At 44.7% G+C, this 24,356-nt stretch overlaps 1 protein-coding gene across 1 annotated transcript in view; it reads left to right on the forward strand.

Annotated features, from left to right (window-relative positions):
- The window catches only part of CLSTN3 (calsyntenin 3), a 29,792-nt gene extending 11,707 nt beyond the window's left edge, over positions 1-18,085 (forward strand). The window contains 8 exon segments of the mRNA XM_043965846.1: positions 397-554; positions 667-815; positions 4,736-4,962; positions 5,307-5,477; positions 8,160-8,305; positions 8,623-8,758; positions 16,371-16,573; positions 17,092-18,085. Coding sequence (XP_043821781.1) covers positions 397-554; positions 667-815; positions 4,736-4,962; positions 5,307-5,477; positions 8,160-8,305; positions 8,623-8,758; positions 16,371-16,573; positions 17,092-17,232 — 1,331 coding nt within the window. The 3' untranslated portion in view covers positions 17,233-18,085.
- Positions 18,086-24,356: the final 6,271 nt, after the last annotated feature.

The raw sequence follows: 24,356 nt of genomic DNA on the forward strand, positions 1-24,356 counted from the left end.
TGTTGCTAGGCCATGTAGGAGGGGAGGCATACAGCCTGGCTTGGGAACCGGACTGTGTCTTGGCAGACCACTCCTTTAGATTCCTCTGTGGCTCCCTTTTCCTCTTCTCTCCTTCTTGGTCTGATTTCCTTGTTCCAGTGCTTGCTCCACTGGACTTGTCATTTAGTCCTGTTGCTTCTCCTTTGGCTTTCAGTAGTTTATCCTTTCCCTTCTAGTTTTATTACCTGTATCTTTCATTACACCTTTTTCTGATCCCTTTTCCTTCTTCCTTTCCTCTCCCATGCCCCCTTTTTGTCCTCCTCTCTCCTATTTTGCCCCTTTCTCCTTTTCCTTTGTCTCCCTCCTTCTTTCTTCCCCCTCTCCTCTTATCTCCCTCATCTCCTGCTCCCACCCTAGGAGACCCTCTGCCGATTCACCACTACTTCCACGGCTACCTGGCTGGTTTCAGTGTGCGCTCAGGCCGCTTGGAGAGCCGTGAGGTTATCGAGTGCCTCTATGCATGTCGGGAGGGGCTGGACTATAGGGACTTCGAGAGCCTGGGCAAAGGCATGAAGGTACAGGCCTCCCTTCACCTGCCTCGCATGTCTTCCTGCCCCCTGCCCTACCTGGCCCCTCCTTTTCCTGCCCCTGGTCCTGCTCACAGCTCTGTCTATGTCTGGGGCCCAGGTCCACGTGAATCCCTCGCAGTCCCTACTCACCCTGGAGGGAGATGACGTGGAGACCTTCAACCACGCCCTGCAGCATGTGGCTTACATGAACACTCTGCGCTTTGCAACACCTGGTGTGCGGCCCCTGCGCCTTGCCACTGCTGTCAAGTGAGTGTGGGGGTACATCACAGAATTCTAGCGTAAGAAAGGACCTCCTGAAAGCCATAGTTGTGCCTTTCACAGACAAGGAAACAGGCCCTAGAGATTAATTGGCTTGCCCAATGTCACACAGATGGTGAGTGGCAGAGTCAGGACGCTGCTGGGACTTTGTGGCTCACATTTCAGTGGCATCTTGGGGAAATCTCTTCCCTTCTCTGTCTCCTTTTATTTCTTTGTTTCTTTCTCCAAGCAGAAAACAAAAAAAGCAGGAGTAGATATGGTGCTATCAGATGGAGCCCAGTCAGGAGGCCTAGCTCCTAGTCCTAACCAGGCTATAGACTGACTCACTGTGTGACCTTGGACATAAGGCACTTCACTCTCTGGGGTTTATTCTCCCTTATTTATTCTAATCATCACCATGTAAGGCTCAATGCGAGACTGCTTAACCACAGGTGAAACGTTTTGAGCTTGGATTGTTTTTGGTTTTGTTTTCTTAAATAGCAGACAAGTGATAAAATCTGTGACAACTGGGTATTCAATGGTTGAGGCCTTATTGAACACTGATTTTTAGGATGTACTGCCATCTGGTGGATGGAACTGGTTCTTTTAGTCCCCCTCCCTTCACTCCCCCACCCCCTCACCATGGATGTCAAATCCCTTTCCCCTGCTGTGCCCTAGTTTCTCCATCAGCAACCTGAGAAAAAACATCCCTAACTGTTCCCTATCTCCTGGGGACAATAAGGATGGGCTTTAATTTATAGTGGGCTCTTCACTCCCTGGTGGTGACTGGGGACTAATAACAAATCTATGTTAGAGCTGTGGCGGGGGTGGGGGTTTTTGGAAAGCAGGCTAGAGAACCAGGTTATGGTTCAAGGTTTGGCCTGGGCTGGTGCAGTTAAAGTTAAACTGCGGACAGGTCAGTTCAGGCATAGATGAGGTCTCATTCTCCAGATGAAAACCTCCTAAACTGTTAAAGGGATTCATAAATAATTGTGATATACTTAGTCTCTGGAGCCAAAGTAATTTTCCTCCTCTGGCCCGGAGAGTTTTTGGAATCTTTTTTTGGGTGGAAAGTCCTATCTTCTGTCCTGATTGGGAGCTCTTTATTAAAGCCTTGACCTCCTAGCACACTGGCCAGGGTAGCTTCAATCTTCTCTTTGTTGGATGGGTTATTCTCTTCTGGGTCTGGCCCCTGGGTGTACCTTCCTTTATAAGTAAGTCATAGGGTCACAGATCACATTATTAGAGTTGGAATCTAGTCTGTCTAGTCCATTATACTCATTTTACCACATTGAGGAAACTGAGGCCTAGGGGAATGGAAATGACTTACCAAGGTTACAAAGCAGTAGATGATGCAGTTAGGATTTGAACCCATGTCCTCTGATTCCAAATACAGTGCTCTTTCCATCATGTGTACAGATGGATACACTAGGGTTGTCCTAATGGGAGGTGGCGGCAGTGAGGAGAGGTCTCAGTCACTAGGCTATCCAGAATGGTGGATTCCATGACTGATTGCATATATTTTCCCCAATGTTGCTTTGGACATCTCTTCCACTCCCACGTCTTTCATGATTATCTAAACCATTTGATCCAATCTTTATCCTTAGCCCTGATCAATTTAGTCCTTGCCTTTTTCCAGTACTTACTTGTAGACAAGTAGATGGTGCAATAGATAATGTGGAACTTGGAATTAGAAAGATCTGAGTTTGAATCCCTGTCTTGGATACTTACTTATTTACAAGTCACTGAACTTTTCTCAGGCTCAGTTTCCTCATTCGTGAAATGGCATAATAAAAGCAAATACTTCACAGGATTGTTATGAGGATTAAATGAGATAAACATATGTAAAAGGACTTTGTAACCTTAAACACTTTATAAATGCTATTATTATTTCTATCTCATTGCCCCCCCTTCCAATTTAATATGTTCAAAACTGAGGTCAGCCCCCTAAACCTGCTCCTTTTCTGATTTCTATATTTCTATTAATGGTACCATTATCCTCCCAATCACCTTAGCTAAAGATTTCTGGGTCATTTTTTTTTACATCACCCTCTTCTTCCCCTTCTCTTCACATCTAACCACTCACCAAGTGCAACCAATTACAACTAGCAAATTTTGGCATACAGGCAATTCAGCTGAGGTTGGTATGAGGGTGGGGGATATAGATCCTGCAACTCTACTGGGCTGTTGCTGAGGGAAGCTGATGTGGGAGAGTATGGGGCAGTGGGGCAAGGGATGAAGATGTTTTCCATCCTTTGGTAACTTCTTATTTTAACTAACTATCATCTCTAACTGGGTGCTAAAAGAGTACTTGTTTCTATGTTGGAGAAGCAGTACAATTGTTGCTAATGCCCTCTAAATTTTAGCCCCTCTTGCCCCTCCCCAATGATGATTTCATCTGCTAATTCTCTCTCAGAAATGTCTCCCTATATATCCAATCTCTCCACTCACACAGCCACCACCTTATCTCAGATCATCCTCATCTCTTCCCTGGATTGTTGTTAAATAGCTCTTAAATGGCCTCCTGCCTCCAGTCTCTTGGTCTCCAATCCATTTTCCACACAGCTACATAGTAATAGGAAAATCTGATGTTTTCCAGATATTTCCCTTGTTTGCAAATTGAAAAAACTTCTCTCCACTCTGTAAGACAACAAAACCAACAAGTGACTTGAGAACTCAGGAGGAAGTTATTGTCCCGTCTAGAGCCAGTTAAATGGCTAATTCAAACCCTTTTCTAAAACCACATGCAAATGGCTGCCAGCCTGTTATCTCAGTTGCTTCCTAAACTGTGTTGTTTTAGGCCGCCTGGGATAAAGATGTGGATCTCACAACCTGGGAACCACACTCCTCAATGTCACAGTCAGTGACTCTGGGACTGGAGATTCCTTCCTCCCTGCTGAGACAAGTTCCAGACTATTTATTTCTTCATGTTTTGTCTTTTGCCCTACTTTGCCTACTCTCTCCCTTGGCTCCAGCAGCCACATCAAACCTGTTTTAGAAGCACAAACGGTAGTTGTTCTCTAAGCACAATGGCCTCTATTGGCATGCAGGAAGTGCCTCTTTACCAGAAGTAACTCACTTCACACAGGAGATTAGACATTTTCTGTCATATATTTATATGGCAGGTGGTATATGCGTTCTATCAGAATCTTTGTGCAAACAGCAGCTGACTGGACTCCCAACTTATTTTGGGAAGTGTTGATATCGTCACCCCGCAGAGGTAGTTCAGAGCAGCTATGCTAATGGTTTTGGTATTGTCTCTAGCTTCACGGCAAGGCTTAGTCTTATGATGCCATCAGGACAGAATCAGTGAGGGCTGATGAGAGCAGAGAGGCCTTGACCCATCCTAACCAGAGTAGAACACTCTAAAGCTTGCCCTTATCACCTTGAGCAATTGAGTTATGACACCAGGAAGGGGACATTCCTTGGGGTCACCCCACTCTTGGACTCTTCACATTGCTTGTCATGATGTTGAACTCACAGTACTTGCCTTTTGGGAAAGTAAAGTCTCCGTTGTTATGAAACATGCTATAAAACACAGATGCTGCACACATTATTTTTATGTAGGGTTAAGTTGATTTTGGTTTTCCCTTATGTTTGATAGGATTATTAGACTTAATGGACAGAGGAGGATGAGGAAAGCACATTAAGGCATGGTCCCCTGTAGGTACTAAAGGGTGCTGAAATAAACAATGAGTTCTTCCTATCCAGATCCTTTCCTACAGTTGGGTATGACACCAGGGATGGAAGTCCCTTCCCCTAGCTTTGTTACAATGGTGTGGGTGGATGGAATTGCTCACTCTTCCTCTTCTTCCACCCTCCTTGTGAGAAAGTTTCTTCCCCTGAAGAGAAAGGGATTAGAAAGAAGATGTAAAAGAATCCTGCATGGTGGTGTGGCTAACTCTCTCCCACCATCCCTCTCCACATAGGTGCTTCAGCGAGGAGTCCTGCGTCTCCATCCCTGATGTGGAGGGCTATGTTGTGGTCCTCCAGCCAGATGCCCCTCAGATCCTGCTAAGTGGGATGACCCATCTAGCCCACCCTGCTGTGGACTTTGAAGGGCCCGAGGGAGTCCCTCTATTTCCTGAGCTCCAGATCACCTGTTCCATCTCCCACCAGGTGGAGACCAAAAAAGATGAGAACTGGCAGGGCACAGGTAAGGCTGCCCTGGAAACAAGGTCAGAAGGAAAAAGGAAAGATCATTAAGGAGAGTTGGAAAACAAATTTCTCATAAAAAAGAAAGTAACTTGATTTTAAAAGAGGAATCAGCAAGACCACTTAGCCCTCAGAAGTAATATCGGTGGGAAGAGGATTGTAGGGAGTTTGGGGATCATGGATTGGAAAAAGGTTCTGGAAACACAAGGTGGTATTTGTCTTTACAAGAAATGACTATTTACAGAAGGACGAGGTCAGGTCATGAGATGATAGTTGTCTTCAAGGGGTTTGCAGGTATCTGCTGCTTCTGGAGGCCCATCATCTATGACCCTCTCCTTTTCCCAGTGACAGACACTCGAATGTCCGATGAGATTGTGCACAACCTGGATGGCTGTGAGATTTCACTGGTTGGGGATGACCTGGACCCAGAGAGAGAAAGTCTGCTATTAGATGCAGCATCCCTGCAGCAGCGAGGACTGGAGATCAGTAATACCTCTGCCTATATCACCATTTCTGGTTAGTTGGGCCCCAGCATTATTTCCACTTAGAATCATAAGTGGGAACTCTTTTGCCCGGGATAAATTCAGTTTGTGGGAGGAAGGAGAGGAGCCCAGAAGCCAACCTATCAATGGTGCAATTACATCAGGAGAGGAGGTGGACAATCCTCTAGACATCTGACTTCAATGACTGACTGTCTTTAATTGCTCTCTACCTACCCCTGCCTAAGTGGATGGGGTGGGAGGCAGACTATAGAGGTGGAAGCCACAGCAGTGGAACCCTGGGGGGACAGGTCAGGGATCAAGGGTGGTTGCAGGGCCTAGTGGAGGACCATAAGTATCCCTCCCCCCAATTTCAGCACCCTAAAGCCCCACCTTCATTAGAACTCTGCATCCACCTTTACTTCACTTTTCCCTAGGACCTAACAGTTAGGAAACAGGGAGGACCCTTTCTTTTAGGGCCCAGAGATGTGACAAGGTGTTGTCTGTATCCTTCCTAAGAGAGAAAACTCTCTTGTATGTTCATACCTAATGAACGTGTTTCCAAATTCAGGCTCCAAATATTTGCTTTCCCCCCCTTTTCCTCCCATATCTTTCTGTACATAATCCTACCAGAGATTCATCCCCACCAAAACAACTGAATTCAATAAACATTAATTAAACATACACTTTGTTCAAGACAGTGTGCTAGATCCCGGGGACACAAATTAAAAGCAAAACAATCTCTTATTCTACCAATCACCTCCCTGGTCACATTTGCAGGTGAGACAATGCTAGGAGGGATAGTGTAAATATAACCAGTGGGTAAGGCAAAGAGTGTGGCTAGACAGCAGTTTGTCAGGAAAAAAACAACATCTGAGGGTCTTTATGGACTGCAAGTTCAATATGAGTTGGGAGGGTGTTACAGCATCCAGAAAAAAAGCTAACGTGTTGGTAGATTGCATTAAGAAAAGAATAGTATCTAAAATGAGGGAGGTGGGAGTCCCGTTGTACTCTGCCCTAGTCAGACAAGAGTCATTTGAAAAAACTGGGGATGTTTAATTTGAAGGACTCACGTGTGGAAGAGCCAAGGTGCATTTGCCTTGTTCTTTTTGACCTGAGTAGGCAGAAGTAGGTGCAAGCTTAGGGGGATGGGGTGGGATGGGGCGCACATTTAGGTTCAATATAATGAAAAGCTTCCTAACTATTTGGGCTATCCAAAAGTGGGCTGGGCTGCCTCATGGAGTAGGGGGACGTCCTTCAGCTGGATGGGAATACTTGTTGAGAATGTTGCCAAGTGGAGTCTTACTCAGACAAAGGTTGGCCTAGTGGCCCACCCAGGGCCCTTCCAACTACAAAATTCTATTATTCCTTTGCTCGGTTCATCTGCTTCTCAAATCAATGCAATTCAATAAGCATCAATTACTTTATCTAATGAACTGTCTAGCTATTTATATCAGTCTACCTATTTATCGTCCATCTCTGATAAAACTCAAAGGTACTATCATAGCATAACCCAAAGTTATACCCTTAATCCCTGATTCAAGGCAAAAGAAAGAACTAGAATTAGAGTCAGAAAAATTCCAAGTTAAAATCCGTCCTACAGACTGACAGGGGCAAGGACTATGGTGTTTTTTGTTTTGTTTGGTTTTACCTCTCCTTGTATGCCCAGCACTTGGCACAGTGCTTGCACTAGTAAACACTTAATAAAATGCTTTTTTGACTGCCTCAATCTCTCAGTGCCCTTGTTAATTCTCAAAGACTATAAATTACAGAGCAGTTGCCAATCTGCAAGAATTTCCTCATTGGGAATTCCTTGTTTCACTGAAGTCATTAGTCCAGTCTAAAAAAAAAAATTAAAAGGCACAATGTTGTGGCTTCTGAAGGTAGATTTCTATTTCTCCAGGGACCCAACCAGCATATCAATTAGCCTGCCTCCCTATCCATTAACCCATCTCCCTCTCCGTTTTCACTTTCTGCTATCTTTCTTTTATCTCCCAGTCCTCTTCCTTCTCTCCCTCCTAGAGGCCAGAGAGCTATTAGTCTATCCTATATCTCTCAACTCAATAGGGGGCTTATCTGCTCCAAAAACATACTACTTTTTGTGTTTTGTTGATGCTTTGAGTGTTTTTAAGCATCACTGTCATTTCCCAATAATACCTCTATGCCCTTTCTAACAAATAGAAGCAGTTTTGCAAAAGGAGTCTACAACCACACACATGATATCTAGTGAGGCAGAACTAACTAATGGAAGAGGCTAGAACATGTGTCCTTTAGTACTTATACTTGTTTCTTCCCTCCCCACCCACCCTTCCTTTCTCTTCTCCTCCCCTCCCCTCTCCTCCCCTTTCCTTCCTTGCCATTATCCCTCCCAATTTCCCTTTTTTCCCTTTCTCCTCCCTCCCTCCCTTCCTCCCTTCTTTCCTCCCTCCCTTCTTTCCTCCCTTCCTCCCTTCCTTCCTTCCTTCCTCCTTCCCTCCCTCCCTTCTCTTCTTTCCTTTTTCCTTTTCTTCCTTCACTTACCTGATATGATTTAGTACTTAATATGAAAGAATACAAGGCCCTATCCTTTTCCATTACTTAGGGTCCTTGTCCTAGCAACCCCAGCTAAGTGAAGTCTTTAAGGGCTAGGAGTCACACATGTGAACTAGAGAACCACCTTTAGGTTGCTAAGCTGGTGGTCCCATCTAGGTTGTATCAAACCACTTTCCCATCCCTCCAGGAGTAGAAAGCATCACAGTGTATGAGGAGGTGCTGAGGCAAGCACGCTACAAGCTGAGACATGGGGCCGCCCTCTACGCCAGGAAATTCAGGCTTTCCTGTTCTGAAATGAATGGCCGCTATTCCAGCAACGAGTTCATTGTAGAGGTAAAAGATGACCTCTCCTCTCCCTCTCTCATAGCTCCTTCCAATTGGGAGAGCCCAATGGGGTTGGAGGGCATGGGCTAAACCTTCTGTTAGTGGGTTGGGAGTCCTAACATTAAGAGATAGAGTCCTCTAGCTGTGTGACCCTAGGCAAGTCACTTAACCCCAATTGCCCCCCACCCCCACCCCCGCCAAAAGAGATAGAGTCCTCCCACTGTTTTAGGTGGAGGAGTTGAGATGGTAAAAACTGGGGTTTGGGCTCTGAAATGGTAGGAAGTCTGATGAAGGACACCCAAAAATCATCGATTCTTTGTCTCCAGGCAAATGTACTGCATAGCATGAACCGGGCTGCCTACCCCAGCCATGTGCTCAGCTCCCAGCAATTTCTTCATCATGGGCACCAGCCGCCTGCAGAGATGGCTGGACACAGCATAGCCAGCGCTCACCAAAACTCCAGTAAGTAAGGCAGGGTGGGATAGGGGGTATACTGGGTGACAGTGCTGCAATACTGTTGTCCTTCGTCTTGATAGAGTTAGGGGGAAGGAGGGGAAATTGTGGGGGAACGGGTGTGTTCAGACCTCACATCCTTTCTGGGCCTGTTTTACTGTGAAACCTTGGGCCAAATCCTTCCTCTCCCTGGGCCATTAGTTTCCCTTGTCTTCATCACCAGCATGATGACATCAGGTTGGGATTTGGGGCTCCTTGCTGCTGCTACTACTGTTTCTCTCCCATCACATTATGCCAATCTTTGACCTGGAAAAGTCTCCTATGAATCATGTTTATTGAACACTTAATATGTGTTCAGAACTGCTGCTCTGTGAAAGATAAAAGATAAGGTTTGATTTAGGTCTTTAAGGGGTTCATATTCAAGACAAGAGAATGATTAAGTGCGGAGCATATGGCATTCTGACATGGTGATTATCTCCTGGGCAGTTAGGTGGCACAGTGGATAGAGTGCTGGGCCTCAGGAAGACCTGAGTTCAAATCTGATCTCAGACACTTATTAGATGTGTCTACTTCAGTTTCCTCAACTATAAAATAAGAATAATATTAGCACCAACTTCCCAGAGTTGTTGTAAAATTCAAATGAGGTAATATTTGTAAAGTGTATGGCACAGCCTGGCACATAGTAGATGCTTAATAAATGTTTGTTTCTTTCCTCTCTATTTTCCTTCCTTCCTTCCTTCCTCCCTCCTTCCCTCCCCCTCTCCCTTCTTCCTTTCTTTTCTTTCTTTCTGTCTTCCTTCCTTCCCCTATTTCACTTACATGATATGATTAACTTTTTAAACAAACCAAAACTTATATATCCAAATGACTGTTGTCCTTCGAAGTAGCCAACCTGGAAGGGTATGTATTTATTTGTCTAATAACAGGATTTAGAGCTAGAAAGATTTATGCCTTAGAAACTATTCTTCTCCAATCCTCTTATTTTATGGATGAAGGAACTGAGGTGCAGAGCAGGGAAGTGACTTTCTTAAGGTCACACAGGTAGTAAAGCTAGAATTCGAACCCAGATCCTCCAGTGCATTCCTACAGAATACAGGTTAGATTAAAAGACCTATTCTGGGTGGTGGCTGGGGTGGGGGAGGGGAAAGGGGATGGTGCAGCTAGGTGGCACAGTGCATAGTGTTAAGGAATGCCTGAATTCAAATCTGGCCTCAGACTCTTACTAGCTGTGTAACCCTGGGCAAGTCACTTAACCCTGTTTGCCTCAGTCTCCTCATCTGTAAAATGAACTGGAAAAGGAAATAGCAAACCACTTTTCTAAGAAAACCCCAAAAGGGATCATGAAGAGTCAGACATGACTGAAAAAAATGACTAAAAAACATCTGCCACTACTCAAAATACGTTTGAAAGTTCTCTTTGGATTTGCTTTTAGAAGCAGTTTATGAGCTATGTGCAGGTGCATGCATGCACATATACACACACAATTAGCCTCTTTATGTTATAGTCATGCATCTTTTAACCAACAATAATATTACCCAGCTTGATCACCCACCTTTCCTTCCAGACTAGGATCTAAATGACTTTTGATTCTTAAAAAAAAATCTTCCCTTGTGGGATGAAGATTTACCACCACTGGAGGCAGAAGAATAATATTCCAATTTCACTAGATGGCTTCTGGATCTTCCCTGATTCCCATGATTGTTCGACAGGGACTTTGATGGCAATACCATAAGATGAGTTCCAGAAATTTGAGCCATGACAACATCATTGAGATGAGTTCATGAAGCCTCTCAAGGCAACAACAGTCAGGAGTCATGGTGTATTTTAAAAAGTAAAAATTGGTCATATTCCCTTCCCCTCAGTGACTTTTAAATACTGTATAGTCTTCAGAAATGAGAGGACTCAATAGGTGTTAGAGTAGTCAGGGAAGGGAATGGGATCTGAGCTGGACCTTGAAGCCTGGTAGGATTCAGATAGTCAGGGAAAAGCAGAGAGTGGGAACTTGTTGTTCAAGCCAAGTTAAGTGGTGTTGTGAAGGTCAGAATGAGCGGGGTGCGTGTGAGGAGTGAGGACAGTAAGGACTCTTCTCTGATTGGAGCTGAGGGGATCTGTTGAGAAGTGGTGGGAAATAAGTCTGGAGGTTTTGAATGGGGCCTTGAGTGACAGAATTAGGAGTTCAGACTTGTTGGGGGCAGTAGGGGACCATTGGGAATTCTTAAACTTACCTGTAGTGGGGGGCAGCTAGGTGGCGCAGTGGATAGAGCACCGGCCCTGGATTCAGGAGCACCTGAGTTCAAATCTGGCCTCAGACACTTAACAATTGCTAGCTGTGTGACCCTGGGCAAGTCACTTAACCCCAATTGCCTCAACAAAACAAAACAAAAATTTATTTGTAGCGAGCTGAAAAAGTCTGCTATTATCCCTGCCTTTACTCTGCATTATTTCTGGTTCTTTCTCTCCACATCCCCTTGAATGTGATTGGGAGGAGTCTATTTTTAATGTAATGAAATCCTGTCGGTCTGCATAGAAATCTTTTTTTTAAATTTTCTGTATTGGGGCAGCTAAATGGCACAGTGGATAAAGCACTGTCCCTGGACTCAGGAGGACCTGAATTCAAACTCAGCCTCAAACACTTGACACTTACTAGCTGTGTGATCCTGGGCAAGTCACTTAACTCCTATTTGCCTCATCTATAAAATGGGGACACACTGGAAAAGGAAATGGCAAACCACTCCAGTATCTTTGCCAAGAAACCACCATGGACAAAAAGTCCATGCAGTCACATAGAGTGAGATATGTTGTTGTTTGTCTTTTTTTCCTGAAGAGGGATGGGGTAAGATCATGATGTGCACTGAACTGGATTTAAGGGGAGGTCACCAACCTCACCCTCTCCTCCAGAGCCATCTAGGTCCAGTGGCAAGATATAGATCAGGAAGACTAGAGATGGCCTCAGATGGTTTTTTTAAGGTAATTGGGGTTAAGTGACTTGCCCCAGGGTCACACAGCTAGTGTCTGAGGTGAGATTTGAACTCAGGTCCTCCCAACTTCAGAGCCTTTGCTCTATCCACTGCACCACCTAGTTTTCTCTAGAATGGGATATGACTGAATGACTGAACAACAACAATGTGCCAGGAATTGTGTTGAATGCTAGGAATACAAAGAAAGTTCAAGAGATGACCTCTGTCCTCAAGGAGCTCACATTCTAAGGGGGAGATCACATGGAAAAAGCTGTGCATACAAGATATAAATGGGGGCAACTAGGCCACTGGCCCTGGATTCAGGAGGACCTGAGTTCAAATCTGGCCTCAGACACTTGACACTTACTAGCTGTGTGATCCCGGGCAAGTCACTTAACCTTCATTGCCTTGCAAAAAACCCTCAAAAAAACAAAAAACAAAACCAAAAACCTAATGTGTTAGTCTAGGCAAGAGGTGATGAGGTCCTGGACTGTGGAGGTATCTATGAGGGAAGGAAAGAGGACATAGATATGAAACGTCGTGAAGTTAAAAAGACAAGATTTGGCCACAGACTGGATTGTGGGTGAGAGTGAATGAGAAAGGGGCAGCTACATGACGCAGTGGATAAAGCACCAGCCCTGGATTCAGGAGTACCTGAGTTCAAATCTGGCCTCAGACACTTGACACTTACTAGCTGTGTGACCCTGGGCAAGTCACTTAACCCCCATTGCTCCGCAAAAAAAAAAAAGAGAGAGAGAGAGAGAGAGTGAATGAGAAGGATGGCAATATGGTTTCAAGCCCAGGAGACTAGGAGGGTGGTGAGACCCTTGATGACCAAAGGAATGCTTGGGAGAGGAGAGGGCTTAGAGAAGGGGGAGGAAAGATGAGTTACTTTTGAACACATTGAACACATTCTTGGGCAGCCACCATCCAGTGGCTATGTGTAGTCAGAGAACAAACACTCCAGCATATTGGCACAAGCCAAACATCACTGTGAGAATAAATTTGGGGCTGGTTGGGGTGGAGAAGGAGGGAAGATCTCATAGTTCTTACAAAGCTGCCTTTTAAAAAGTTTGAACGATGTGTTGTTTTCTTGGAAGTCCCAGAAAGGAGTAAGTCTTCCCTCCCCCATCCCATTGCTTGGTTAGGACACATTACTCCAACTGGCTGCTCTCTCCTCTGGGAGGTGATGCCAGTGCCCTGGGGAGCTACCTCTGAAGAGTCTGCTCTAACTGGAGGAAGGGCCCCGTGTGTGGGTTGTGGGATGGGTCAAGTATCCCCTGGCCTGGCTGGCTGCTCCCCTATGCTGTAGAACTGGGGCATGTGTGTTCAAGGGCAAGACTCTATGGAAGGATTATTTTCTACATTCTGCTGTGCCTGTTATTCTTGAAGTGTGTTGCTGAGTGAGTTTTTTCCAGGTGCTATGGGAAGGGGTAGTCTGTCCGAATCTTTCTGTATTTATAAATTGACTTCCCAGGATAGAGATTATACTAGGATATGATGCATACTATTTATATGTAGGCTTGTGTGGCCCTTTTATTTGGTGGCAGTGGTAAATATATGTTGTGCTCCCTCAGGTAATTGTGTCCTTTCAGGACCAAATTCTGACTCTAATGGATTCCTCTGCAAACAGCTGGGTCTCTTTGAGCCCAACTGGATTCCCAAGTGTCATGCTTCCCCAGCTATGGGCTCTAGGTGTGTGCATGAAACTCTGGGACCTGGGGCTGCGGGTAGGGAGATTGTATTTCTATATATTTCTTCACCTACCCTATGTATATGTACGATCAGGAGTTAGAGTTGTGGCCTTGAATATTCAATTTGTGGCCCATATGGCCCATATTGGCTGTGTCTATGTGCTTCTGCAAGGGACTGCCTGGGTTACCCAGTTGGTAACAAGCTTGCTGATATTGCATGTACAAGTCTATTGGGCCATACTGAAATCACTCGGGGATTTTCTCATGATGTCCTCACTTAAGCAGCTCATAGCACAGCTGGTCTTGGCAGTCATGACAGCTAGCAGATATTCTATATGTGTCTTGTCCCAGGTGAGGCCAGTCTTGCTCTTTGCTGGGATGTGTGCCCGAACAGTCTTGGTGGGCATAGGCCTAAGCCTACACATATGTTTCACTGCTATAAGCTCAAAGGTCTCAGTGAAGGTCCATGCCCCACTCCGCCTCTCACTGCCCCTCAGGCTTCACGCCCCAATGAACTTGAAAGTCAATTTGAGGCGAGGTAACAAGAGGGAAGGGAGGGGCAGAGAGGAAATAAATAGTTCTCAGGGACAGAATTTGGGGAAGCAAGAGCTTCAGACTTCAGAAAATCCCCATTCCACAAGAAAACAGAAACCATCCAGTTTCCGGAGGGAGTCCGTTTCAGGTGGGTGAATGGAACGGGGCATTGCCCCATTGTTTGTTTTTTCCAGTATTGTATACATCTCTCTTTTCCTGTGCTACACCACCTTCAGAGGAGACATAGAAAAACAGATGCTGTGGCTATCTTTAGAGGTGGGAAGTGACTGTTCTCCTTTGCTCATAAAGACCCTAAAAAGTGGGTGGAGGGGGCAGCTAGGTAGCGCAGTGGATAGAACACTGGCCCTGAAATCAGGAGGACCTGAGTTCAAATCCGGCCTCAGACACTTAACAGTTCACTAGCTGTGTGACCCTAGGCAAATCACTTAACTCCAATTGCCTCACCCCCCCCCCCCAAAAAAAGTGGGTGGATTGGTGTTCCTCTCACTGGACATTCTCCCTCCTCTATTTGCTCATACATCTCTTCAGCCCCCTTTTTTTCTGTCTCTCTTGCCCCTTAGCCCTATTAAATAGTGTTTCTGTCAATGATTTAGCTAATGCTATGCTCCACAAATTTGTGGGTGACACAACGCTTAAATGGCTTGACAAAATTATTGTTGCTGTTCAGTCGTGTCTGACTCTTCATGACCCCATTTGGGGTTTTCTTGGTAAAGATACCAAAATGGTTTGCCATTTTCTTCTCCAGTGTATTAAGGCAAACAGAGGTTGAGTGACTTGGCCAGAGTTACACAGCTAGTAAGTATCTAAGGCTGGATTTGAATTTAGGTCTTCCTGACTCCAGGCCCAGCACTCTATCCACTGAGCCATCTAGCTGCCTTTGACAAAGATTAGGATTTCAAAAAATCTAAACAGATAGGAATTATGGTCCAGACCTAAAAAAAATATGAAATTGAACTTAAATGCTAATAATCAGTTCTATAAAGTATGTCCCAAAAGTCAATGCAGTTTTAAGCTTAAATGTATATATAAGCTGGTGAATACTTGACTTAATAATTCATGTGAAAAAATACATGATCGGGCTTTACATAATAGTAACTTATAGTTTCATATACAATATTCTTTTCTGTTCCTCATTATTACATGGACAAGTTCATATTTTCAGGTGTTTGTCAAGTTCAGAAAAACTCTTAAATTAGTATTACTTAAAAACAAACTAGGTGAGGAGGAATAGGTAAAAAGAAGATAGAGTAAATGTCATGGGAAGGAGTGGGATGGAGGGAAATAGTTATGATGATTGATTATAATGGCAAAACGTATGGTGCCTACTTTGCTGGGCTTTTATGAAGAAAATTCTCTGTCAAGCTTAAGGTATTATATACAGGTTATAATGAACAAGATACTATCAGAAAAAACCTGGAAAGACCTACATGAACTGAAGCAGAATGAAATGTACTGTATACAAAATAATAGTGGGGGATGATCTGCTGGGAAGCATGTGGTTATTTTCAGCAAGGCAATGATCCAATATAACCCTGAAGGACTTATGAAGATTGCAGCCCATCTGCAGAGAAAGAACTGATAGTATCTGAAAACAGATGGAAACACGTTAAAAACTTTTTTTCTTTTCCTCTTTGACAATTCCTTAATCTGAAGTTTTGGGGTTTTTTGACTGTTCTCTCTCACAACTAGCTAATATGGGAATTTTTCCATGATGACTCATGTATAACTTATTTTGAATTGCTTGAGTTCTTGTGGGTGGGGGGTGGGAATGGAGTGAGGAAGAGAAGTTGGAACACAAAGTTTTAAAAAAATTGATGTTAAAATTTTGTTTTTACATATATTTTGGAAAATAAAATTCTATTCAAAAAACAAAAAACCAAAACCAAAACCAAACTAGGATGTCTTGTGAGATGGTGAGTTTCCATCATAGGAGGTGTTTAAGCAGAAACTTCATGATCATCTATCTGTCAGGGAGGTTGTAAGGTGGATTTCTGCATTGGATAGACAGGCATTTAAGGTAGAACATTTCCAAGATTCCTTCCAACATTGCGTCCATGATTCAGCAGTGGCTATGGCCTGTCTTGCCTCCCTATTTCCTAGTTTAGTCCTATTTACATTTGTGCATCTCAAGTTGAGGGTCATTGAGTCATATGTCTAGAGCTGGAAGGGATTTTAGAGATCATCTAGCCTAATTCCTTCATTTTACAGATGAGGAAACAGGCTTAGAGAGGTGACTAAGTGGCCCAATGTCACACGGGTGGTTATTCATAGAACCAGGATTTGAACTCATTTCTATATCTACATTCTATCTTATTTTGCACACCAGTATCTCTGTTCATGCCCTTTGGCAGGCTCTTCTCTCTGGGAATTGTCATGCCCATCTCTAGGATCTTCTTTTTCCTCTTTTCCTCACAGTGGTTCCTAGTGCAGCAACTCTCATCATTGTGGTCTGTGTGGGGTTCCTGGCACTCATGGTTGTCCTGGGCCTGGTACGGATCCATTCCCTGCACCAGCGTGTCTCAGGAGCTGGAGGTTCACCAGGGGCCTCAGATGACCCCAAAGACCCTGACCTTTTCTGGGATGACTCAGCCCTCACAATCATCGTCAACCCTATGGAGGTGAGGGTTAGAGCTGTGCTTGGGCTCAAGGGTAAGAAGTTAAGTCTAAAGAACAGTGACTGGGGCTGGAAGTCGGGCTCTTCAGAAAGGAAAGGGCCAGCCTCAGACCCTTGACACTTACTAGCTGTGTGACCCTGGGCAAGTCACTTAACCCCAATTGCCTCACCAAAAAAAAAAAAAAAAGTGTTTTGGGGCAGCTAGGTGGCACAGTACATAGAGCACCAGCCCTGGATTCAGGAGGACCTTAGTTCAAATCTGGCCTCAAACACTTTACACTTATTAGCTGTGTGACCCTAGGCAAGTCACTTAACCTCAATTGCCTCACAAAAAAAAAAAAGAATAAGGATAGGGCCAAGAGCTGGCAGCCTACACCAACAAAGAATTGGGAGAGGGGAGCATCCTGGCTGTAATGGAGGCTGGAAGGAGACTAAGGGAAGTGTGACTGAGGAGGAAAGGCACTAGGATGCAGGATGAGAGCACTCATTCTTTTCTCCCTTACATTCTTTCTTCCCCTCCAGTCATACCAGAATCGGCAGGCGTGTGTGGCAGGGGCTGCTGGAGGGCAGCAAGAGGATGAGGACAGCAGTGACTCTGAGGCAGCTGACTCTCCCAGCAATGAAGAGAGGCGCATCATTGAGTCAGCCCCACACCGCTACTAAGGTCCCCTCCCCAGAGAGAGAGCCCCCTACCCAGGAGAGAAGAGACAAGAGACACCCACACTGACAAGGAAAGAGACATCTTGGAACAGGACAATTGAGTCTGAAAGAGTGAGACCCTCTCCAGGGAAGTCCCTGGAGTGAGCTATCTTTGGAATCCTACTCCCCTCCCCTCCCTCAAATAGTGTCTCTCCTCCATCCCTGTTAAACCTTCCCTCTTGAGCATCCCCTCCCAAGTCCAAGAATCTTCTTTCCCCTGTAGGAACCCAGGATGCTTATATTAGAAAGGGGGATGAAGGGGTCTCTCTTATCCCCCATGGCAGCCAACACTACTGGTGTTTTTGCTCCTTCATTACTGCCGACTGGGCTTAATAGTTCATGTGAAAAACTACACTCCAGGAAAGGCTAGTAGCAATGGGGTTGAGGAAGTGATGAGAGAAAACCCCCTGCTTCCCCTTCCCTCCCCTCCCTTTAAGCTTTTCTTCCCTCAACGTGGATACTCCCCCTCTTGGTATTCTTCCCTTTTCCCCAGTTTACTCTGGGGGGAGGCCCCTCTTCCTTCCTTTCCCTCCCCTGCCTCTTTCCAAGGTCCCTCCATTCTATCTTTGGCCCAACCCCCCTTCTCTAGTCTTGAGGTTCTCTACACCCTATCCCTGTTTCCATGGGGATGGGTCAGGGAATGGTGGAAGAGGTGCCCTGGGTGTCTTATATATAATGTATATTTTTTCAATGTTATACTGAACACAGCCCCCGTGTTCCTGTGAGCAGCTCACAGCCTTGTGTCACTTGTCATCATGTGTCAGCTCACAGCCATCATGTCTGGGAAGGGGGTGGGGTTGGGTGAGGGTGGGGCACCTCCTGGGGTTTTCAAATAAAAACAACTCAGAAAAAAAAAATCCCACCCCATGAGCTGCCTCCTGTCTGCCTGATCTTGGAGGGGCGGGGTTAAAGGAGGGAGAAAAGGCATTCCAAATTTCCCAGGGAGGGCGGGTGGGGAGGGGAACAAGGATGCTACATTGGATGGGGGGGAATAGCTTTTGATGACCTCCAAAACATTTCTCATGATCACTTGCAGCCAGTTTCCCATGATGCTAGACTACTAGGCCAAGCTTCCAACAGTAGCATATAACATTAGTACTTTCCTCCCCACCTCTGTCTGAAAAAAATAAAGAAAAGGCCACAGACCCCTAGGCATATGTCCAATAGATTTTTTTTTTTTTTAGTGAGGCAATTGGGGTTAAGTGACTTGCCCAGGGTCACACAGCTAGTAAGTGTTAAGTGTCTGAGGCCAGATTTGAACTCAGGTACTCCTGACTCCAGGGCTGGTGCTCTATCCACTGTGCTATCTAGCTGCCCCTGTCCAATAGATTTTGATAGTCAGTAGGGACAGAGAGAAGGAAGTTCCCTCATGCTCTCCCTTCCCCCCATCTCAAGGTCACAGCTAGGAGCTCTTTATGTTTTGTGCTTCCTCTCACCTCCCAAAGGAATGGAGTCAGATGGCCTGGGTTAGAATTTCAGCTCTGTTACTATCTGTATGACTCTAGGCAAGTCACTTAACCTCTCTAGGCCTCAGTTTCCTCATCTATGAAATGACATTGGGGGCCATTCCATCTTTTTTTTTTTTTTTTTTGCAGGGCAATGGGGGTTAAGTGATTTGCCCAGGGTCACACAGCTAGTAAGTGTCAAATGTCTGAGGCCGGATTTGAACTCAGGAACTCCTGAATCCAGGGCCGGTGCTTTATCCACTGCTCCACCTAGCCGCCCCCATCTTTTTTTTTTTAGTGAGGCAATCGGGGTTAAGTGACTTGCCCAGGGTCACACAGCCAGTAAGTGTTAAGCCAGATTTGAACTCAGGTACTCCTGACTCCAGGGCTGGTGCTCTATCCACTGAGCAACCTAGCTGCCCCAGGCCATTGCATCTTGAAATCTATGGTTTCCCCCTTTTTCATCAACCAGAGTAATCCTTTAGACCATTGGTCCTCAAAGAGTGATCCAGGGACCCCCAAGGGAAATTCTCCAGGGATCCATAAGGTCAAAACTATTTTCATAATACTGTGAAGTTTTTATTTTTAATATAGTAAACATTGAAAGCTATGACCCACTCTTCGGAGTCCCCAATAACTTTTAAGAATATAAAAGACTCCTTTTATAAAGTTTGAGAACTGCTACTTTAGATGCATAGCCTTGCCTACCTTGCCTGTCATACCATGACTCAGAGACATGACCCAGTGAGGAAACCGAGGCACAGAGATTAAGTGACTTAACTCAAGTCACATAGCTAGTAAGTATCTGAGGCAGGATCCAAAGTAAGTTCTTCCCACCTCCAACCCCAGCTCTCAATCCACCAGGCAAAGCTGCCCCTGATCTCACTTCTGCTCCTTGAGGAGCCTGACAGAGTTGACAGTAGAAGTAGTGATTCAGGAAAGCTTGGCATGATGGGAGGAAATTTTTGCTCACCTCAGGTGCAGGGATGTCAATTAACCAGCCTTTTTGATGGTGTGTAAAGTAAGGGTGTTGAAATGCATGGTCTTAAGGCCCTTCCTAAGGTCCAAAATTCAATGATTCGGGGGGTTCAGGCTATTAGGAGAAGGGAGAGAAGGAGACCAAGGGGTATAACAAGGCCCTGACACTGAGAGAAGGCTTTGATGTCTGAGGCAATCCTGTGTGGGCAGAAGTCTTAGCTCTTACATCTAGATTCCTGGAGGGACTTTGGGGCCCTGTTGGGTAATAGGGTAATAGTGCTTCATCCAGGCCTGAGACCCAAGAGTTCATTTTGCAATATAATATGTAAATGAATGACTTTCCAGTTTTCTGGTTTGAATTTCTACAGGTCCAAAATGATCAGGAGACAAAGGAGAGATATCTACCTTTCTTCCAAGTCACCCCACAAGCATTTATTAAATGCCTATTAAGTGTGAGACCCATAATATGAAAAGCAACACGACACAGAAAATAGAGCAGACCTCAGAGTTGTAAGGACCTTTGTTCTAGTCTACTTCTACCATTTACTGGTGGTGTGAATTGGGCAAGTCCCAGCTTCTCAGGGCCCCAAGCAACTCCTACCATTGAAAATTGCAGAGAAGGCGACAAAAGACACTGGTAGAAGTACATCCGTAGAAACTAACTCTGTAACTCCTACTTCCAAAATCAGGAGGTGTGGGTGATAGGGCCAGTGTTTGTGGGGCAGAAATAGGAAATTAGTGATGGCACAAAATGGACATCCGAAGAAGGCCTCCCCATGTCCTCACCCATGTTATCCCTCCCTACTCAGTTATTACATTGCTCCCTGCTCAGTGGAGAAATTCCTCACTGGGAGATTCCTACATTGGTCTAGTTTAAAGAAAATATGAACAAGTCACTGGGAATATAAAAAGTCTTCCTTACCTTCAGGTGGCTTATATTCTTGGGGACGGAGGGAAAGGAGTTGAGAGGATATAACATGTGAACAGATAATTATATACATGACAGTGTGAGGAGGGAGAGACCACTAACTCTTATGAGTAAGGGCTTCCTTACTTAGGAGATAGCAGGGAGCTAGGGATTCTGAATGGCAGAGGTGCTGAGGGAGGGCTGTCCTGGGGCATGGAGGTAGGAAATGGAAGGGCAAGTTCAGGAATCAGTAAGTAGTCTTCCACCTTTCTTGAGAGTTACGGTCCCTATAGCTTTCAGAGGATCCATTCCTTTCTTGCTTTTGTGCCTTAGAGCCCCAAATTCCACCTTGTGACAAGGAGCAAGGAGGTTAAATCTTTTCCCCCAAGCTCCAGAACCAGAAGGATCAATAAAGGAGACACCCTGCTAATATGCACACCCCACCAGACCTGCAGTGAGTAATAGATAACCTTTCTCTTTGGAAGGGCCTCTGCCCTACCCTTTTTTTTTTGGCCTTTGCCTCCCTTGGCATTTCCTCAATCTTGACTTTGATTCTTGGGGGTGGTGGTGAATCCCAGGGAATGTTCTTCTTTGTGTCACACAGATATTCCTGCCATTGTTCTTTAAAATTTTTTTTCCAGGACCTTTGATTATTTCTTGTGAAATGTGTAAATGTTGCCTGACCTTGGCCCTCCCTGCAAATTACAGATTACAAAGATTCCCTGCCCTCCCAATAATTTCCTAAATAAAAAGGGACTAACAAATTTACACTTCCTTGTGAACATCGAATGAGATAATGCATGTAAAGCCCTCCCTAACTGAGATATGTTAGATGAAGGTGAGTGTGACCACTGAGCTGGGAGGGACATCCTAGCTGGGTGAAAGCATGGGGAGGCCTTCCTGGGATGTCCATTCTGTGCTAGCATTATTTCCCTATTTTGTACAGATCCTGACTGCATCACCCACACCTGATTTTGGAAGTGGGAGTTAGACAAAGATGAAGAAGAAATGCAATTAGCCTGGGTAATCTCAGTGGGTTTTCTCCAGAGATCATCTTATCCAACTCCTTCCTTTTATAGGTTAGGAAACTGAAATCTAGACTTTATTCAACAGTCATTTGTTAAATGCTTATTATGAGCAGAGGCTTAGGCTAAGTTTTGGGGAAGTTAGATACAAAATAGTCCTGCCCTCATGGAGCTTACAATCGAATATGACTAGGTCTAGAACTCAAGTTTTCTGATTCCTAGAGTCTAGTTCTACTATATCACCTTCCTTATGGGAAGGAGGTTCTCGAACTTCCTCAGAGGGGCAGCTAGGTGGCACAGTGGATAGAGTACCCGCCCTGGATTCAGGAGGACCTGAGTTCAAATTTGACCTCAGACACTTAACAAGTACTAGCTGTGTGACCCTGGGCAAGTCACTTAACCCCAATTGCCTCCCCCCACCCCACCCCCCAAAAAAAGAACTTCCTCAGTTTCCTGTTCTTATGTTCAATCTTCCCTATCAGGCATATTTTCCTGTATCAAATTAAAATCCGTTCTGAGCGACGGAAGTCCATTTCTTTAGTTCAGTCTTTATCATCTAGTATTAGTTAGGTCTTTCTTTTTTTTTTTTGCAGGGCAAAGAGGGCTAAGTGACTTGCCCAGGGTCACACAGCTAGTGTCAAGTGCCTGAGGCTGGATTTGAACTCAGGTCCTCCTGAATCCAATGCCAGTGCTTTATCCACTATGCCACCTAGCTGCCCCCATCAAGTATTAGTTAGAACATTTCTTAGGTGCCTGGTATTTTATACCATGCATGGGCGAATGAAATGTGCAGTATTGTGAGTCCAAACTTAGGAACAATAATACTTATTCATTCCTCAATTTACCAGCCACAAAACCTGGAAACACAAGAAAATAGAATAAGATGTGTGCTAAGTACATGTGTACTGATATGGTATTTTCATAGAGAGAGATATAAATATAGATGTCCATTTATAGATATAAATATGATGTAGCTAGAACCTCCAGGTCCCATTTAATGTACTGCATTTCCCCATTAGAATATAAGGTCCTTGCCAGGCATAGCGGTACATGCCTGTTATCTTAGCTACTAAGGGAGATTAAAGTTTACAAATCACTTGAATTAGCCCTACTGCAGTAGCTGGGTTAGCACTGGGTGCATACTATTTGCCCAGGGAACAATCAGCAGTACTTTGGATTTGTACTTCCTGCAACCCCAATCTATAACCACCAGCCCCTGAACTATGGTGTTTGTTTAGAGGCGATAATTATACCTACACAATGATTAATCAAGAAAAAAATCACGGACCCAATAGTTTGGGTGTGCTTTTTAGGGTGTCCCAGACCACATAGCCTGCTCAGTGATTCAGCCCCAGCCTAGCTTGTGGGTTATGTTTTTACAACATAACTGCTATTCCACGAGCCCCTCAGTGCAGGAGTTTCACTTAAACTTTGTGTGTGTGTGTCCTTTGGCATCCTTTGGCATCCTTTGGCAGTTTATGAACCTCTTCTCAGAATAATGTTTTTAAATACATAATATAAAATACATAGAATTACAAAGGAAATCTATTATATTGAAAGTTAAACACATACATACATATCTATCTATCCAGTCATCTAAGATCCATCTATCTATCTATCTATCTATCTATCTATCTATCTATCTATCTATCTATCTATCTATCTATCTATCTATCTATCTATCTATCTACCTATCTATATCTGTCTGTCTGTCTGTCTGTGTCTGTCTATCTATCTATCCATCCATCTATCCATCCACAAAGTTCACAGACTCCCAGACCCTTACTAGAGTTTACTCCCTAAATTTCTCTTATATTTTTTTTCCCTCTTATCTTTTATAAGGTATTCTTAAGGTCCCACATGCAGGCATCTAGGTGGCTCAGTGGATACAGTGATGGACCTGGAGTCAGAAAGACCTGAGTTCAAATCTGCCTTCAGATACTTACTAGCTGTCTGACCCTGGGCAAGCCACTTAACCTATATACTTTCCTCCACTGGAGAAGGAAATGGCAAACCACTCCAGTATCTTTGCCAAGAAAACCCCATGGACAGTATTGGCGTGCTGTCACAGGATCACAGAGTCAAACATGACTGAAAGACAGAACAACAACAAGGCCTCACCTCCCATTCAGAGTTCCCTCCCAACTCTATCTTGTTCCAAACCATGGGTCTCCAGAGATCATGCTCCCATAAGCCAATTTATAAATGCAAGGCAATGATGAAATTGTATGTCCCCTTTCCCCTATTGATGACATTGGTGTAAATCTGCTGAACTCACCCTGTGGGGATTGGGGGGTGAGGATGGAGTCTTTTCACTCACTAATCGGTCTTAGTCTCAGCGTTAGCCCCTCTCTTAGACGGGCAGTCCCCTTCCAGAGAGGAAGGTATTTATAGAGTTGTCTGAGCCTCCGCATAGGTAGGGCAGTCAGAGAGGAAGACAGGGCAAGTTTATTTTGATAGCAGTGGGTGTCACTGCTGCTTCTTCAGAACCACGCTTTCTTGCTCACTTAAAATATTCACATTCTATGGGAAAGAGGACAGAGGAGGATTACATTTAGCAATCTCACATGGGAGGGAGAAAGGGGAGCAGTGCTTTGTTGAGAAGAGGCAGCTGAGAAACAATATGGGAGAGCCCATGTCATGCTGGCTTCAGAGACAGGGAGACCTGGATTCAACTCCTACCTCTGGACAAATCACTTGCCCTTTCAGAGCCCCAGGTGACTCTGGAAGACT

Source organism: Dromiciops gliroides, chromosome 5, assembly GCF_019393635.1.
Source record: "Dromiciops gliroides isolate mDroGli1 chromosome 5, mDroGli1.pri, whole genome shotgun sequence".
NCBI classification, from domain to species: Eukaryota; Metazoa; Chordata; class Mammalia; order Microbiotheria; family Microbiotheriidae; genus Dromiciops; species Dromiciops gliroides.